Source organism: Emiliania huxleyi (genome assembly GCF_000372725.1).
Source record: "Emiliania huxleyi CCMP1516 unplaced genomic scaffold EMIHUscaffold_419, whole genome shotgun sequence".
NCBI classification, from domain to species: domain Eukaryota; phylum Haptophyta; order Isochrysidales; family Noelaerhabdaceae; genus Emiliania; species Emiliania huxleyi.
In genome coordinates this window covers 32,262-49,840 of record NW_005198837.1, presented here as the reverse complement: position 1 = coordinate 49,840, position 17,579 = coordinate 32,262, and the positions used below count along the sequence as shown (strand labels likewise).

At 63.5% G+C, this 17,579-nt stretch overlaps 3 protein-coding genes across 3 annotated transcripts; 1 reads left to right on the top strand and 2 right to left on the bottom strand.

Moving 5' to 3' along the window:
- Positions 1–913: 913 nt before the first annotated feature.
- On the top strand, positions 914–6,831 carry EMIHUDRAFT_118705 (hypothetical protein; the record flags this gene model as incomplete). The annotated part of the gene is made up of 9 exons (XM_005769512.1): positions 914–1,326; positions 1,396–1,636; positions 2,344–3,712; positions 3,841–4,399; positions 4,816–5,083; positions 6,032–6,076; positions 6,262–6,339; positions 6,416–6,523; positions 6,676–6,831. 9 exons carry the CDS (start codon positions 914–916, stop codon positions 6,829–6,831), a joined length of 3,237 nt encoding a protein of 1,078 aa, XP_005769569.1.
- A 2,046-nt stretch (positions 6,832–8,877) lies between these two features.
- Positions 8,878–9,195, bottom strand: EMIHUDRAFT_49394 (RNA-binding protein; the record flags this gene model as incomplete). Its single annotated transcript, XM_005769511.1, has 2 exons — positions 8,878–9,061; positions 9,146–9,195. Coding segments are annotated over 2 exons (234 nt in total), but the record flags the coding sequence as incomplete, so codon positions are not given.
- A 3,408-nt stretch (positions 9,196–12,603) lies between these two features.
- On the bottom strand, positions 12,604–17,555 carry EMIHUDRAFT_244389 (hypothetical protein; the record flags this gene model as incomplete). Its single annotated transcript, XM_005769510.1, has 12 exons — positions 12,604–12,615; positions 12,704–12,844; positions 13,027–13,366; positions 13,446–14,160; positions 14,303–15,809; positions 15,883–15,917; positions 16,070–16,397; positions 16,488–16,562; positions 16,603–16,731; positions 16,811–16,900; positions 16,994–17,060; positions 17,482–17,555. The coding sequence occupies 12 exons, from the start codon at positions 17,553–17,555 to the stop codon at positions 12,604–12,606; spliced, it is 3,513 nt and encodes a 1,170-aa protein (XP_005769567.1).
- Positions 17,556–17,579: the final 24 nt, after the last annotated feature.

Genomic DNA, 17,579 nt, shown 5'->3' with positions numbered 1-17,579 from the left:
CGCGAATGCAGTTTTGCGGCGGTCTATCATTCACTTTATGCCACCGCTTGCATATCCGGATATGCAACGGTGGCATAAAGTGAATGATACACCGTCGCAAAACTGCATTCCTGGGTCGTGCGGAGATGCATCCGGTTTGGGTACCGGCGGATAGCAGGTGAACGCTAAGGTGGGTTTCGAACCAGTGACAACGCCCGTCTGGGTTTTTTGCGCCGAGTCGAACTGCGGGATTCGAACTCGAGACCGGATATGCAACGGTGGCATAAAGTGAATGATACACCGTCGCACACCCTCCTTATTGGCCTTTATACGTTTTTCTCGCCCAGTACTATCTATATTCTTTTTCCGTATTCTTTCCGTATTCTTGTTTGTCCCAAACAGGGTCTATATTCTCGAATATGCCAAGAATACAGCTCCAAATCGGGCCTATATTCTCAAATATTCTTTATATTCCCGCTGGAAAATCGCTGAAAATCGCTTCGAAAAAAGAATATAGAATCGGAAGAATAATGTATAAAGGCCAACCCTCCTAGTCACACTCTCAATTTCTCGACTCTCCAACACGAAGTGCTGCGAGCGAGGTTCGGCCATTTATTTTTTCTTTCTTTTTTTGGGCCCTGTGGGCACCCTACCTTTGCTTCAAGGGATTGTTTGATCGATTGATTGTTGGCACAAAAAAAGAAAGAAAACCTATTGTGCGATGTTCTTCGACTGGCTGTGCTTGTGCGGGGGGGGGAGGGGGGGGGGGGGGTGGTCGGTGCTGAAAACCCCGGGTATACCTGGAAAATACCCGGTATTTGGCCGGTTTCCTCGATTCTGCCTCAGATTTTGCCCGAGACCAGCTCTCAGACACAGGCCAGAATCTGTGAAGCTCGACACTGTATATTTGTTACTTACTGTCGGGCCTTGTTGCATGAATGTCCTCACCGCGGCGGCCTCTCTGGCCTGTGCCTCCCCTCCCAACCAGATCAGGGAGGAGCTGCTCCGCTACCGCCGGGTGCGCACCACCGGCGTAGGCCTCGGCGCTGGCCTCGTCACCACATCATTCGCACTGGGGATTGCCGACGGCGCGATCAGCCCCGTTGCCGCCGCCGCCGCCGCCGGCGTGGGCCTGACCGCCGCCGCCGCGGTGACGTGGTCCCACAACGAGGCGCGGCCGCCCCTCTCGGACTCGCGGTTCGTGGTGCAGGACTCGCTCATTCCTTTCGCCGGGAAGGGCCTCTTTGCAGCGTCGCCCGTCCGCGAAGGCGAGTACCTCTTCGAGTACGCCGGTGAGCGGCTCTCCGAGGAGGAATACTTTGAGCGTTACCGCTCGGGCGAGGGAAGGTGCGGATCGACACATCGAAAGCACGCCACAAGCGCGCGCACCAAACGCAGCTGCGCTCCCCTGCTCAGGTACGTCGCCGTGGTGGACACGCTAGCGCTGCTCGGCGAGCCAATCTACACTGACGCGGCGGACCCGGCTCGATCCGGCATCGCGCGGTGGATGAACAGCCTCCCCGAGGGCGAGTGCAACGTGCGCAAGCGCAAGCAGCGCTTTGGCGGGCAGCGTGGGCGCATGTTCTTCTACGCGGCGCGGCCCATCGAGCCGGGCGAGGAGCTGACGTTCGATTATGGTGCGGCGTATTGGGACGCGGTGAGCGCGCAGGCGGCAGAGGTGGAGCCGGAGGAGCCGGCAGCCGATGCTAGGAGGCTCGAGGGTACCACCTCAGCCAACAGCGGACAATAGGCTCAGTCCCCCCACAGCCGAACGCTGCGAAAATCAGGCTCGCCTCGGCTGAGCGCCTCAAATCCCCAGAGCAGCACGCCCCGCGGCCGCGCTCGGTCGCAGCATGCGAGCAGCGAGCGGTAGTTTTGTTTTTGTCGGCTCAGAGCCCCAAAAATTAATGGGGGTGGCGCCTGCGCGATTTCTTGAATTGGCACACCGGACACCGGTGATCCCCGTGGTGTGCAGCTCTGGCTAGTGGCTAGTGCCATTTCACTGTGGCACAGATCGCGTTACAAAACCTTGATTTGACCATTTGCGCCATTTGGTACCTCTCGGTGCCTTCCAGAGGCAGCTGCGACCCCGTTTGGCCGGGTGGCGGGTGATCTGGACGAGAAATTTGGTCGACCAGGTAATCTGACATGAGAAATGTGAGGGATTTGTTGCGCTAAGCAGGAAAATCGGGTCGCTCCTCATCGCAAACCCTGTCAGCAGAGTCCTCCTTAGGGAATGTACGTAAGAGCCACATACTGCATTGAAAATATATATGTGAGGCGATTCTCAAAAATTGTGAGATTTCTCATGGAAAGAGAGGAAACGAGAGGTGTGAAATACACCACGCGGTGCGCGGTCTCGAGGTTTCGGGGCCCGGGGGCATGAGCAACGCCCACCTCTTCTGGAGACCAAACGCCGCGCGGCCCGCGGCTGCGGCATCGAGCTTTGTGGACCGCGACCGCGCCGGCGACGAGGAGGCCACCGCCGTCGGCTCGTGGAATCCGAATGAGCGGCTCAGCCTCGCGCAGCAGCGGCTGCGGCTGCCCATCTTTGCCAACCGGCGCGAGCTGCTGTACATGGTGGAGCGGTACCGGACGACCGTCGTCGTCGGCCACACCGGGTGCGGCAAGACGACGCAGATCCCGCAGTACCTGCACGAGGCGGGTTGGACGGCCGGTGGGCGCGTCGTCGGCTGCACTCAGCCCCGTCGCGTCGCGGCGGTCTCGGTCGCACAGCGCGTCGCCGAGGAGATGGGGGAGGCGCTCGGAGGCACGGTCGGGTATGCGGTCCGCTTCGACGACTGCTGCTCGCGCGAGGCCACGCGGCTCAAGTTCATGACGGACGGGCTGCTGCTGACCGAGTTCATGAGCGACCCGCTGCTCTCTCGCTACTCCGTCTTGATGGTGGACGAGGCGCACGAGCGCTCGCTGACCACGGACGTGCTGCTCGGGCTGCTCAAGAAGCTTCTCCACGCGCGAGACGACCTCCGCCTCATCGTCGCGTCCGCCACCGTCGACGCTCTCCGCTTCAAAGAGTTCTTCGAGCTCCGCAGTAGCGGCGGCGGCGGCGGCGGCGGCGGCGGCGGCGGCGGCGGCGGCGGCGGCGGCGGTACCGCCGGCATCGTCTCGCTGCGCGGCTCGGGCGTGCACGAGGTTGCGATGCACTTTGCCGAGGCTCCGGTCAGCGACTACCTCTCGCATGCCGTCGAGTGTGCGTGGCGGCTGCATGTCTCTCCCGAAGAGGGCGACGTCCTCCTCTTCCTCACGGGGCAGCAGGAGGTCGACACCGCCGTCTCGCTCCTCACCGACCGCGCGCTCGCGGAACGGCCTCGCAGGCGGCTCCTCGCCCTACCGCTCTACGGCTCCCTCAGCCACGCCGCGCAGATGCGCGCCTTCGCGCCGCCGCCGCCGGGGGCGCGCAAGGTGATCGTCGCGACCTCCATCGCCGAGACTTCCGTCACCATCGACGGCGTGGTCTTTGTCGTGGACTGCGGCTGGACAAAGCAGCGGCAGCAGAACCCGAGCACTCTGCACGAGGCCCTCGTCGTCGTGCCCGAGTCGCGCGCCAACGCGCGCCAGCGGGCGGGGCGGGCAGGCCGGGGCACACACACACACACCGCTCACCCACGCGCACCGGGCCTTGCACTTTCAATGCCGTGGGGCTCCTGTCGTCTAGACGTGGAGTCGCGAGGGTCTAGCCGGGCCCTTTTCCCACCACCACCTCGTGTGTGTGGTGAGGCTGACCTGAGACCTGACCTGACCTGACCTGACCTGACCTGACCTGACCTGACCTGACCTGACCTTACCTTACCTTACCTTACCTTACCTTACCTTACCTTACCTTACCTTACCTTACCTTAGGACGGGTCCGGCCCGGCGCGTGCTACGTGCTGATGACGGAGGCGTCCTACCACGGCTTGCCCGCCCACAACCCGCCAGAGATGCAGCGATGCTCGCTGGCGGCGGTCACGCTGCAGCTCAAGGCGCTTGGCATCCAAAACGTGCTCCGGTTCGACTTCCTCTCGCCGCCGCCGCCAGAGTCGCTCTCGCGCGCCCTCGAGCTCCTGTTCGCCCTCGGCGCCCTCACCGAGGCCGGGGAGCTGACCCAGCCCATCGGCGACCGCATGGCGCGGCTACCTCTCGAGCCCCAGCTGGCGGCGATGCTCCTCGCTGCAGAGGAGGAGGCGTGCGTGGAGGAGGCTGCAGCCGTCGCCGCCCTCCTCTCGGTCCAGTCCGTCTTCACTGTCTCGCGCGCCAAGGAGCTCGAGGCCGCGCGCGCGCCCTTTGCCGTGTACGAGGGCGACTCGGTGACGCTCCTCAACGTGCACCGCCGGTTTCTGCGGCAGCTCAAGCGGCACGGGTCGGCGCGGGCGGGCAGCTGGTGCCGCAGGCACCGGCTCAACGAGCGGGTGCTCGAACGGTGCTCGCATGTCAAGGCGCCGCCCCGCCGCTCGAGAGCCCGCCTTGCTTGGGGAGAGCACCCGGACATCGCCCCGAGCTCGCCCGAGATTAGTCGCAGCTGCTGCGCCAGCTCGCGAGGCTAACTAATAGTTCATTCGTTCTTAATTAGGCGCAGCTGCTGCGCCAGCTCGCGAGGCTGGGAGTCGCATCTTGCAGCGCGGCGGAGCGGCCAGACCTCGGTGGGACGAGCGGCGGCCTAGAAGCGGAATCCGTACTCTTGTCTTCCAGCCAGCGCTCGAGAGGACACAGATTCCGCGCTATTCGACGGCATTCAGCCGCATTCACTGTACTCGTGCCCCTCGGAGTCACTCATCGCTCTGAAGACTCTGCACAACACCGCCTCCCCGCCCCGAGGCTGGTGTCTTGTCATTGTAGGACCGGCACCGACGGCGTGCGGCGCGCGATCGTGCGCGGCTACTTCGTGTCGGCCGCGCAGGTCGTCACGGGGGGCGAGTACGCGGCGACCCACACCGGCGCCGCCCTCTCCCTCAACCCCAACTCGGCCCTCTGGCGGGCGCCGCCCGAGTGGATCGTCTTCCACGAGACGGCCTTCACGGCGGAGAAGGAGTACGTGCTCTCCGCCACCAAGATCGAGAGGGAGTGGCTCACCGAGCTCAAGGGCCCATCGGACTTCTTCGAGGTTGTGAGTCAGCAGCGCACGTGAGACACTTAATTATTCCGCGAGACCGCGTTCTCGAGGGAGGCGCACAGCTGAAGTTGAGACGGCTCACGGACAGCAGGTAAGGTAAGGTAAAGTATACTTCTCCACACACACGAGGAGACGAGGTGGTGGGGCACGGACAGCACGGCTGGCGCTTGCGCGCGCGGGTTGCGGCTTTTTCTTTTTTGGGCGTGTGTCGAATAAAGGAATAACGCGAATACCCACGGAACGTCGCCGCATAGCATTTTCGGTCTCCTGCGAGCTGCGTTTGCGTGGTTCGTGCTGAATAAGCTCCTCTCGTGCTGGCTCGATCGGTCCCCACCGCCACCACCGCCGACGAGCGACGTCTCCCAGACCCAGTGAGATGATGGAGGGAGGAGGGGGGGGCGACACTACTTCGTCGGCGTGCACCTCGATATTCCTGCACCGTGTTTGTTATGAGATATGACCCCCCCCCCCCCCCCAGACGATCGAGGGCCCCGTACCATGTGGAATCGACCCTGAGTAGAAGGTGGAGAATAGCGAAATCCAAAGTGCTCGATGTGGTGCATTTCAGATGGTACGGCCCCCCATAAAGAAGCGCGCGGGCGGCGCCGATTTTGGTTAATAACGTCAAAGTTGGCACGGCGGCCGGCGCGCGGCGGGTCAGGAGTTGTGGACCCTATTCCTGTGCTCACAAGTGCTCAACAGAGTGCCGGCCCCACTCTAGAATTTTACAACAACACTCCCTCGCACGACACCTGCACGACACTCCCACTCTAGAAACGGAGAGACAGCTGAGACGGCTGACTGAGACGGCTGACCACGAAGTGGCGGTGCTTGTGTGTTGTGTGTGTAGAGAGCGAAAAGCGGATTACAAGCGACCTCAATGATCCGCACTCCCACCGCCTGCCAACTGCCTTCACTCCGAGTCCCCGCCGTGTCGCATAGGCCATCGCATCGGCCGTCGCAACCTCTCAGCGGCTCAGCATTGAGGTCGTCAACTACAAGCGGAATGGCGCGTGCTTCATGAACCACCTCATGCTCGAACCCCTCGCAACGGGCGGAGCGTCACACACTACATGGCGACCCTGTGCGAGAACAAAGAGGAGGAGCCAACGCCAACCCCAGCCCTCCCTCCTTCCCGCCGCCGGCCACCACTCCAGAGATGTCTCCTGCAGGCGCAACGCTACGCGGAGGCGGCGCACGCCCAGGCGGCCGTTGGAGCCAAGCGCTCAACCTGCCGCGATGCCGCCGAGGTTCTGCAACGTTCGCAGAGGCTTGCCCCCGCCGGCGCCGCACCGCCGCACCGCCCTCCCTGCGCCTGGCCTCTAGGCGCTCGCGCGCCAGGGGGAGTTCTCGCTCGTGGATCTCCTCCTCGCCGTCGCCAGCTTCTTGTCCCCGGCCAAGGCCTCCGTCCTGCTGCAGCTCGTCGATCGCATGGTGAGACGATACACCCGGGGGGCCACATCTCTCGCCGCTGCATGCCATGCCATGCAGCAAGGGGGACGGAGTGCGACGTGGTCGTGTCTGGTGCAGGTCCTGTCGGGCGCCCCCCCACAACAGCCCTTCTTGCCTCGCCTCGCTCGCTGCAGGCACAAGTTGGACCCCACCGCCACCTCGACACGGGCCGTTTCCACGCTTGCCTCCTGGCCCTCCCGGGGGACGAGGCACCGCAGCTCGCCTACTTCGACGACGCCTTGCACCACTTTGGAACCGCGTGCTACTCTGACGAGGCACATTTCCTGTGAGCAGGATCCGGCGGACAGGCAGCGCCGACACCTGGCCGGACGCGCGCCCGGGAGCAGCAGCTCACTCACGATTTTATCCGACGAGAGTGTAAGGTTTTATGCACATTGCAGTCATCCGAGCCCTGGCCTGTGACACGTTGACAGCCTGGGGCGTGTGGGGACGACAGTATCCGAGTAAAGAGTGCTGGGTAAACACACCGCCCGGACTGCGCTCTGCGGACAGCACCTGTGACCTGACATTTTGGCAATTGGCAGTCAACAAGTGGCCGACCGAGAGGCGCCAGGAGTCGACGGTAGAGCTAGAGGTGGCGCCGAAGCGCACCGCCTGAGCCCTGGCTGTCAGGCTGTCAGGTGCTGTCAGATGATCTGTCGGTCTGTCGGGCAGCTGTCAGGCACTGTCAGGTGCCTCTGTCAGACCAGCTGTCAGGTGCTGTCAGTGCTGTCAGGTGCTGTCGGGTGCGTGTCTGACAGGCGAGGTGATCTGTAGCTGTCGGGTGCTGTCGGAGCTGTCGGGTGTTGCTGTCAGACGCTGTCGGAGCTGTCAGAGCTGTCAGGCTGCTGCTGCTGTCAGACGTTGGGCTGTTGCTGTCAGGTGCTGTCAGGTGGTGCTGTCGGGGTGCTGTCAGGCTCTGACACACACCAGCCACACTTATGACACTATCAAGAGGAGACCAGCAGGACTCTACTACACATACTCTCAGTCTCTCCTCCTACACGGCGTGATCACGCCGGCGGCGGCGGCCGCCTGGGGAGCGCAGATGGCGGCGCAGGCGCAGGCGGCGGCGGCGGCACAGACGGCGGTGGCCACCCCCACCCAGACGCCGTAGGCATATGACTGAAGGGCCCCAGAAGGCTAGCTGGTAGCTTCATTTGTAGTAGCACAGCCGCCGGTGCTAGAGAGAGGTCCGCAGAGGTGGGGCGGGAGGGTTGAGAGAGAGACCCATGACCATCCCATGACTGCATGGACCACACTCACATGCACATGTGCACATGTGCATGCACATGTGCATGTGCATGTGCATGTCTTTGCATGTAATTTTGTTATACCCTCATGGGGCACAAGAAAGAGGCTCTACGGGGTCTGTGTACGGTCTGTGCTGCTGTCGGGCTGTCAGCGCTGCTGTCAGGCCACTGTGTGCTGTCGGGCTGTCAGGCAGCTGTCAGGCTGTCACGTTAGGGCCTGACAGCGACGGGTCGCCTCGCCTGTCAGGTTCTGCTGTCAGGCTGTCAGATACATGCTGTCAGATTGTCAGAGAAAGTGCTGTCAGCGCTGTCAGGCTGTCGGGCACTGTCAAGCGCTGTCCGGGGTTTGCTGTCAGGCTGTGAGACAAGGGCTCAGCGCACCGCACTCCCCGCAAAACTCCACAAACCACATATTGCAGGGTAAAGCCGTACAAGGCCGTTGACATATAATTAACAGCTCTAACACTCACACATCATGTTTGCCTTTGCGATTTGGGGCCTGGAGCCCTTATAATTAATGACAAGGGCCACGGACACGCCCACAGGCCACAGCATAAAAACATCGATTGAGCTCGTTGTATATTGATATTAAATATTTTGTGTCTCTCGCGAGGACGAAACAACAGCCCGAGGGATGCTTTGGCTATCATGTCTGCTCGTAAGTAGACGTGTACTGGGTGCTCTCAGCACTCAGGCGCTGCGAGGGTGTGAGCAGAGTTAGCTCACAGTCGCGTGTCGGAAATTTCTCGAGAGTGCTGCCAGTTCCACCGTGGATGGTCGCTATTTGCGCCACCCTATGTACTGACGTAGCTCCGCCTTGCCGCCCGGGGTCCTACCAAACCTAGCGGCGGGACGACGTCTGCACGATCTTCTCACCTGTGAGGCGGTCGTACTGGATGGCCGCCTGGCGTGATGCAGCAGTTGAGTTCGAGCTGCCGCCGCCGCGGGGGCGGTATCCGCCGCCGCCGCCACCGTGGTATCCTCCCCCTCCGCGGTGTCCCCCCCCACCGCCGCCGCCGCCGCCGCCGCCGCCTTCTTCTTTGCGCGTTTGTGGCTTGTTGACCTGTCCGCGATGTGACGTGTGCGATCTGGCGCTTGCACCGCCTTGAGCATCCGCCCGTCAAGCTCGGCGCCGTCCATCTTCGCGATCGCCTCCTCTGCCTCGCTCATGACTTCAAAGGTGACAAAGGCGAAGCCGCGCGCATCGCCCGTCTCGCGGTCGGTCGGTAGGTAGCAGTCGGTGACTCTGCCGCACTTGGCAAAGGCCCTGGGGTGGTGGTAGTGGTGGTGGCGGCGGCGTTGGCGTTGGTGGTGTCGGTTGGTCTCTGCGTGCTAGTCGTGGGAAACTCACTTCTTGACGTCCTCGGAGGTGGTCGAGCTGGCGAGCCCACCGACAAAAACTCACTCCTTGGCGTCCTCGTTACGGCCCGCGCCGCGGTCTGGCGACTGCTCGCGCGTTTTTCGCGCCGCGCCCGTGCGAGGCCTGCCCCGCCGACGTCCGACCCAAGAGGAGGGGAGCGAGAGCGGGAGCGCATGTGCGTGGATGTCTCTCAGCGAATAGCAGCTTTGAGAAGCGTGACTAGATGGCGCTGTACAATGCCGCAGCACGTCGCTCATCGTTTGGCTAGTTCCAATTCACTCTGACACGCTAATCTTGAAAACGTCCAAAGAAAACGTCCAAAGGAGCTCCGTGTTGCTCCCAGCGCCCTCCCCCGCGCTCCCTGCGGCCATGGCCGATGATGCTAGTATGAGAGTTTATCTGGCTACCGCGATAGCGACCCAACTCGTCGACATCGTCCGATGATTGTGCCTCAAAGTCAGCCTCCGGAGGCTATCGTGGCGTCGAGCCGGCGGTGGCCGTGACATGTGGTTCCACCGCCCCTCGCAGGCTTTGCCTCTGACCGCCACCGTTCCCAGGCTGCCTAATGGGATGGAAAGGAAGGCTGGGCGAGCGTATAGAAGCGTGCTCGACCTCGTCGTGTGGCAACCTGCACGGCAGCGCTGGCAGGCGCGATGAGTGAGCGTCGTGCCACCTGACCCGAGACGGGTCGCAGGCGTCGTACCGAGCGCGTCGAGACCGTGTCCTGATGCGCTCTGCACGGGTGAGCCACGTCGGCGTCAAAGGAGCGACGTGCGACTTGTCAGAGCTTGATCTCCAGTCTCAGCGGCGTCGAGTCGTCTCCGGCGGCGACAATTTGGTACATCTCCATGACGCGCAGAGGCAGCTGCGACCGGAGAGAGTGGACGGACAAGCTGCGCGTCGCCTGTTTGATGCCGACGTCCACTTGGCGGGGTCGCAGCTGCCTCTGGAAGGCACCGAGAGGTACCAAATGGCGCAATGACCAAAATCAAGATTGTGTAACGCGGGCTGTGCCACAGTGAACGCACCTCTCAACCTCTCACAGACCAGCGCACAGCGCCATAGGACGTATTTTCTTCTCAATAACAAGGCTGTGAAATGGAACTAGCCTTTGTATTGCACACCGTATTCCCAAAACTTGCCAAAAAGCGACTTAACACTTATTGGCTAGTGCCATTTCACTCTGACACGCTAATCTTGAAAACGCGTCCAACGGAGCTCTGTGTTGCTCCCAGCGCCCTCCCCCGCGCTTCCTGCGGCCATGGCCGATGATACTAGTATGGGAGGTCATCTGGCTACCGCGAGAGCGACCCAACTCGTCGACATCGTCCGATGATGGTGCCGCAAAGTCAGCCTCCGGAGGCTATCGTGGGGTCGAGCCGGCAGTAGCCGTGACATGTGGTTCCACCACCCCTCGCAGGCTTTGCCTCTGACCGCCACCGTTCCCAGGCTACCTAATGGGATGGAAAGGAAGGCTGGGCGAGCGTATAGAAGCGTGCTCGACCTCGTCGTGGCAGCCTGCACGGCAGCGCTGGTAGGCGCGATGAGCGTCGTGCCACCTGACCCAAGACGGGTCGCAGGCGTCGTACCGAGCGTGTCGAGACCGTGTCCTGATGTGATCTGCACGGGGGAGTCACGTCGGCGTCAAAGGAGCGACGTGCGACCTGTCAGAGCTTGATCTCCGATCTCAGCGGCGTCGAGTCGTCTCTGGCGCGCGACAAAGGTACATCCCCAGGACGCGCAGAGGCAGCTACGACCCCGCTGAGTGAACGGTAACACACCGCGCCACCTGCTGTGTGTTACCGTCTACTCGGCGGGGTCGCAGCTGCCTCTGGAAGGCACCGACATGTACCTTTGTGCGCAAATGGTCAAATCAAGGTTTTGTAACGCGAGCCGTGCCACAGTGAAATGGCACTAGCCGCAGCGAGGGAAAGGGCCGTAAAGTAAACACGGTTCTCCGAGGGTTGGACCCGCGTACCGGGTTTCCCCTTAACTGCAGGACGCCCCCTCTACTCGGAGCTATTCGACATTACACTGTACACCACGCCCGAACACGGACACTCGCTTAGTCCCCGGTCTCGGAGCTCCACCTTCCGACCTCCCGGGGCTCCGGTTCTCCCCGATTCGCTCTCTTGCTCGCTTGCCGAGCGTCATACGACGGCCGCTGTGGTCGTTTCCCTCGTTGTTGGTGTCGCTTTCTCCGCTGCCGCCCCTCGTCTTCGCCAGCCTCTCCCGGCTCCACCGGCTCCGAGAGTGTCGACGGCCCGGCCGGGGTTTCCCCGGTCGAGGGCGGCGGCATTGGATCGCCACGCCGCACCTCCCCGGGAGGCGGGGCCAGCTCTCTTCGGTCGAGGAATCGCGCCCGCCCCCGCGGTCTCTCTATCGTCCTCGGCTCGCCCGTGTGTCCCGACTCCACTCGCAGAGGCCGAGACAGCTCGACTCTCACCTCCTCCGACAACTGACTTTGCGAGGCCAGAGTGCGATTGTGTGTGTGCGGGAGTTGGTTTGTCGGGAGGGAGGGGCAGGCTGCTCACCCACGTGCACCGGGCCAGTGCTTGCACTTTGAATGCCGCGGGGCTCCTGCCCGTGTCTGGGTGTGGAGATGCGAGGGTCGCCCCCCCTTGCCCCACCACTTTGTGTGTGTGGAGAAATTTACCTACCTACCACACACACACACACACACACACACACACACACACACACACACACACACACACACACACACACACACACACACACACACACACACACACACACCGCTCACCCACGCGCAATGGGCCTTGCAATTTTAATGCCGTGGGGCTCCTGTCGTCTAGGTTCGAGGTAAAGCCGAAAGCCGTAGAGTGCCCTAGAGTGACGTGGAGACGCGAGGGTCGCCCCCCTTGCCCCACCACCTCGTGTGTGTGGAGAAGTTTAACTTACCTTACCTTACCTTATGTTCTGCAGCACTATCTGCATATTCCCTCCCTGGATGCTATTATCAGTATTTATGTCTCGCTCACAGTGACAACACAACTTGACAACACCCAGGTTCCCAGCCCGTTCTGCCAACAGCAACACACGCATCCTACACGAGCCCAACAGGAAAACGACAGCTGCTGGAGCTACCTGTCTGTGCTCTGCCTGCACACTTCGACCGGCGACAAGGCCCCCACCGAGCTGTCATCACGACGCGTCGGCTCGTTCAGCGGGCCAACGTTTCACTTGGCGCCTCGCCTTTAGGGCCCGCCACGAAGCTTGGAGCCGAGTGACCGCTGCCTCTTCTGGTGTGGACGTCCACCGCTGTAACAATGCAAAGAAGCTTCTATGCGCAGCAGGCTCGACCACCTCGACCACCCCAAGGCTGGGGTTCGCGCGAAGAAGGAACCTGCCGAAGTCAGTGTGCCCAAAGTAGCTCTCAAAGAGGCTCAGCGATTCGCGCACCGACGCACGGCACACGCCGGCGATCTCTAGCGCCGTGCCTGGAATAGGGAAAGGGGGAAGCTGGGATGTTGTAAATGATTCACGTCGCTGTCTCTGCCTGTCTGCATCTATGGGTGGCGTGCCGACTTCCGCAGCCTCCATCTCCTCGGCTTGTGCGGCGCTTGGCGCCACGTCGTGGAACGTAATGCTGCGAGGGGCCGGAGCAATCACAGCTCCTGCCCGCATTAAGCCGCCTGCTTTCGCCGCTTTCCGCAGGTCGCGCATCCCCTGCACCTTGCGGGCATCCCGCTGCACGCGGAGCTGCTTCACTCGGTGCGTCTGTGGAGGGAAGGGTGGTGGTGGGTGGTGGTGGGGGGGGGGGGGGGGGGGGGGCGGTGCTTGACGGGATCTCTGCTCGCGGAAGGAGAGAGTAGGGGGGAGCGCGAGCGCGCTAAGGCCACAAACTTCACCTGAATGAAGCAAAGGGAGATCACGGCGGCGAGCCCACACAAGGGCACAGCGATCAGGACACAAATGAAGTTCTTGTTGGCGTCGTGATAGTCGGTGTAGATCGAGCAGCGCAAGTTGCCGGCGTGGTCAAGGCTGCGGGCAGCAAACATGGTGAGATGGCGGCCTTCACGGGCAGCGGACGGATGGTAGCCGCCCTTGGCCCACATCCAGTCGAGTGCACGCTTTGTGAACGCGAAATGCACTCCCTGATCATTTGGCTGACCAAAGCCGAGGATGTGGCCAACTGCGGGCAAGGAGAAGGACAAGATCGTCCCATGGCTGGTTTGCCCCGACAGGTACCTGTGCCCAGGTGGTGGCGGGTGAGGAAGGGAGCTGGGGGCGATGCGACGAGCCGCTGCCGCACCAGCTCGTCGCGGACCCGTACCCCATTAACACCATCATCTCGGCGGAGCCTCCCGGCAGGCAGTGGCGGTACGCAAAGAGGGTCGTCTCCATCCTCGGACGGGGACCAAGGTTCAGAATGTCGCCGCCGACCCTCTGAACGCCCTCCAAGTGCCGCACAAGGTCGAGTCGGCGCTGCGGCGCGGGGCAGACGGAGGTGTCGCAGCCGCTGGCATTGGCCGCATGTTCGACGTTGGCGACGGCGTTGCTGTAGTGGACGATCAAGTCGTTGGGGTCGTGAAGGTATAGCATGTGCACGGGGCCATCCGGCTGGCAACCGCGCGAGTACGACGGGTGGTCCGGGATGGCGTAGGTGTGCGCGTCGCCGCCCGCAACGACAATGGCGCCGAGCAAGTCGGAGGCGTGATTGCATGCCATCGTCGTGGCTAAGCCCGCGCCGTTGCTCCAGCCCATGATGATCACGTCGCTGATCTCGTAATCGCTCCGTACCTCCTCAACCAGCGACCAGATGTATGCGTCGTCGTCACTGCCACCGCACGCGTCGGGCGCGTGGAGCATGTCAACAGGCGTGCACCAGAATCGCCCTTTGGCGTGCCTGACGCTGTCGGGCATGAGGAGGAGGAAGCCATACCAGTGGCGCAGCCCGTGGAGCTGGAAGTTCCAAAGCGCGAGATTCCCACACGTCCCGCGCCCGTTGAGGAACACGACGAGCGGCCAGCGCCGACCCTGACCTAGCGAAAGGGGGGAAGAGGGGAAGGTCTCGGCACAGGGGCAAGGGGGGACACCCTCGCACTCCACATCCACATCCCGTGAGACCTGCGGTATAGCCGTTGGGAAGGTAAAGGCTCGGCGGCACGCGGCCGCGCTGTGTACCCCATGGGTCGACGCCGCGGACGATGGGCAACGAAGGGTCGCGGTACTCGCAAAATTCTCGTCCGCTGCCGGTGCTGTCTGGATGAGCAACGAGGGCGAACGCCGAAAAGTCGTCCGACCTCTCGATGCAGTGCAGCCCCTGCCGGCCAAGCGCAAAGAAGGGCGCACACTGAACAGAGCAGTGGCGCAGCGCGCCAAAGGGGTAGCCGCATGGCCCGGCTGACGCTGCGCAACGGTCGAAGCGGTTCTCATAGACGTGAGTCCATCCGTCGTAGCACGTGGCGCAAGGCGCGCACTGCTGCTCGCAATACTCACAGCCGATGAAGGGCGGCCGCTCTCCTGCGGCAATGCCAAAGACGGTGGAGTTTGGCGGCTCGCTCACGGTGCGAGAGATGTTGGGTGGCAGAGTAGCCCAGGCATCGAAAATCGTGGCGACCAGCCAGAGGACGGTCATCGTCAGCGGGATCAGTGCGAAGGAGCGGAGCTCACTCTCCCGCCTCACGCTGTTTTCCCTCTTGTAGCGCACGACAGACTGCCCGTTGACCACCTCCACATGACGTCTCAGCCGATGGACCTTCCGGCCGTAGATCTGCTCTCTCACAACCCGAAACACGCGCGAGGTGAGCACTGCCGTGAGCAGCCAAACGATGCAGCGGTGCATCGGTGGCCGAACATCAAGCGACCTTCCCACCATGTCGCGCGAAGTGGCGGGGACTGGGTGAGTGGGCGGCGACCCCCCCGCCGAGAGGATTGGGCCGCTGCGGATACGACGCGAGTTGACGTACGCAGTCGACGGCCTCGGAAGAAGCGGCCTCCTGGGCGGCGGCCGCATGAGAGAGCTGAACTTGTCGACGACCCGCATCACCGCCGACGAGGTCCTCACCACGTCCGACGGGCCGCCGGCGGACTCTGGCGGCGATGGCGGCGGCGAGAAGACGGGCGGAGAGAAGGCCGCCGTGCTGTTGCGCCGCCCGCGCAGCTGCCGGAGCACGAAGTCGGCCGTGGCAGCAAACACGCTCACGGCGAAGAGGAAAGAGAGAGGTATCGCACCACCCTCCGTGAACCACGAGAAAGTGGTGCTCGACGCAGAGGATTCCACGGGAGCCGCTGCTGCACCGGGGAGGCACGCGATGGCGGCGGTGAGGCAGACGGCCCACGCCACGCAGCGCCGAGCCCCCTTTCCGCTCGCCGCGGTCGGCCAGGAGGCGACGCAAGCGATGGCGAGGAGGATGAGCACGAGGGCGGGCATGAGAAGCGGCGAGCAGCTCACGAGCGAGGACGCCTTGGAGGCGACGGCGGGCGAGAAGGCCGAGGACGCCGCCGAGGCGACGCCGGATGAGAAGGTAGAGGACGCCGAGGCGACGGCAGACGAGAAGGCCGAGGCCACCGCCGTCGGGCTAGGCACGGCGGGCGCGCAGTGGCCGAAGGCGGGCATGCAGACGAGGAGCAGCCACCGGAAGGCGCCCTCGGCCTTCGTGTAGCCGCCCTGCACGCAGTTGGCCGCCGCCTTGAGGCCGGCGCGACCGCCGGCGCCGCATGTGCCAGCGACGGCGCCGCATGTGCCAGCGCCGGCGCCGCACGTGCCAGCGGCGGATGGCGCCTTGCCGGACGTGGTCTGCGGCTCGCGGCGCCAGTTCGGGCGGCGGCCGCCGCGGCCGCGGCCGCGGCGCTTGCCAGTCTTCGGCTTGCGCCAGCGCCTTGCCTTGCGCCGGCACTTCCCCGAGCGCCGCGACTGCAAGTCCTCCCACTTCTTCCGTCGCTCGTCACTGAGATCGAGCGCCGCCTTCGCCTTGTTGTTAATGCCAAGCCAGTACTTGCGCTCCTCGGCGGCTTCGGCCTCAGCCTGCCCCGCGCCCGCGACCGCGCCAAGGGGCTTGGGCGCCACGGGCGCAATGCCGCCGGAAGTGGGGACTCCCGGCGACGGCGACTTCTTGCCGTCGGTGGGCGTAGCCTGGTAGACGACGCTCTCGCCCAGCCGGCGGACTTCGGCCTCGACGCCGTCCACGTAGCCCGGTCCGGAGCCGCTGCGGGCCGACGCGGGCCCGCTCTTCCCCCCCTCCGCCGGCGTGGGCAGGCCCGGGTAGCAGGTGGTGTCCTGCAAAGCGCGATAGGGGCACACGGGAAGGGAGATTATTACCGGTAGGAGAGCGAGGAGTGCCAGGAGAGAATGCTGCGGCGCGCTCACCGCTGGGTCGGGCGTGTTGGAAACGGTCTTGGCCGGCTTCTCGACCTCCTTGGCAGCCTCCTCGGCGACGGCCTCCTCGGCGACGGGCGCCTCCTCGGCGACTGCCTCCGGACACCTCGGCGGCGGCGGACTTGATGGTCGCCTCCTCGGTGGCGGACTCCTCGGCGACGACGGCCTCCTCGGAGGTGGCCTCCTGAGTGGCGGCCTCCTCCTTCACAACGACGTCGTTGTTGACGCCGCACGCCTGCGCGAGGGAGAAACGTAAATGTTTGGAGACGGGGACACCGCAGGGACAATGCCGATCCTGGCGTAAAAGTGCGCACCTCAGCTCCGAGGAGCGAAGGCGGCAGCGAAGTGATGCCGGCCTTGACGGAAGCCGTTGGCCCGAGCTCGGTCTGAACCTGTGCCCCCTCCTCAGGCGCGAAACAAAAGCTGATTGGCACCTTTGCGAGGCTCCGATGGAACACGTGGGGATTGTCGAACCAGACGCCCCTTGTTGATCTCACAACCAAGAAAGCCGACTCGCCCTCGCTCTCATTGAAGTCGACCATGTAGCGCCTCTCGGCGCGCGTCCTGCAGCGCAGAGAGAATGGGGGCCGCCCGTGAGAGGGGTGAGGCAAGGCGCCTGCATTGGTCGGAAGTGCGAACAGCTATGCGCATGTGTGGGGTCTGAACTGAGAGGAGAGTGACGGGGGACAAAGCTCGGACGTTGAGCCTGCGGAGGGCGGCGCAACGAGGGAGCGGGCTAAGGTTCATGTCGGGCGAGTGTTGCAGGCGACGAGGGCCAGAGAGTAAAGAGAGGCCTTGCGGGCGAGGGCGAGGGCGAGGGCGGCGGTGTGTGTGTGTGTGTGGAAGGGGGCGGGGGCTGCGGCGGCGGCAGTGTCGACGGCACAGGGCGGCGAATGCATCGGTGGCGGCGGTGAAGGCTGCGGCGGCACGTTGCGCGGCGGAGGCGGCGGCACAACGGCGGCGGTGGGCCGGAAGTGGCAGCAACGAAGCGGCGGCGGGCGAATCGTCGTTCATTGCCTGGCCGTAGTAGTCAGGCACGCACGGCGACGCGTCGTTCATTGCCTGGCCGCAGTAGTCAGCACG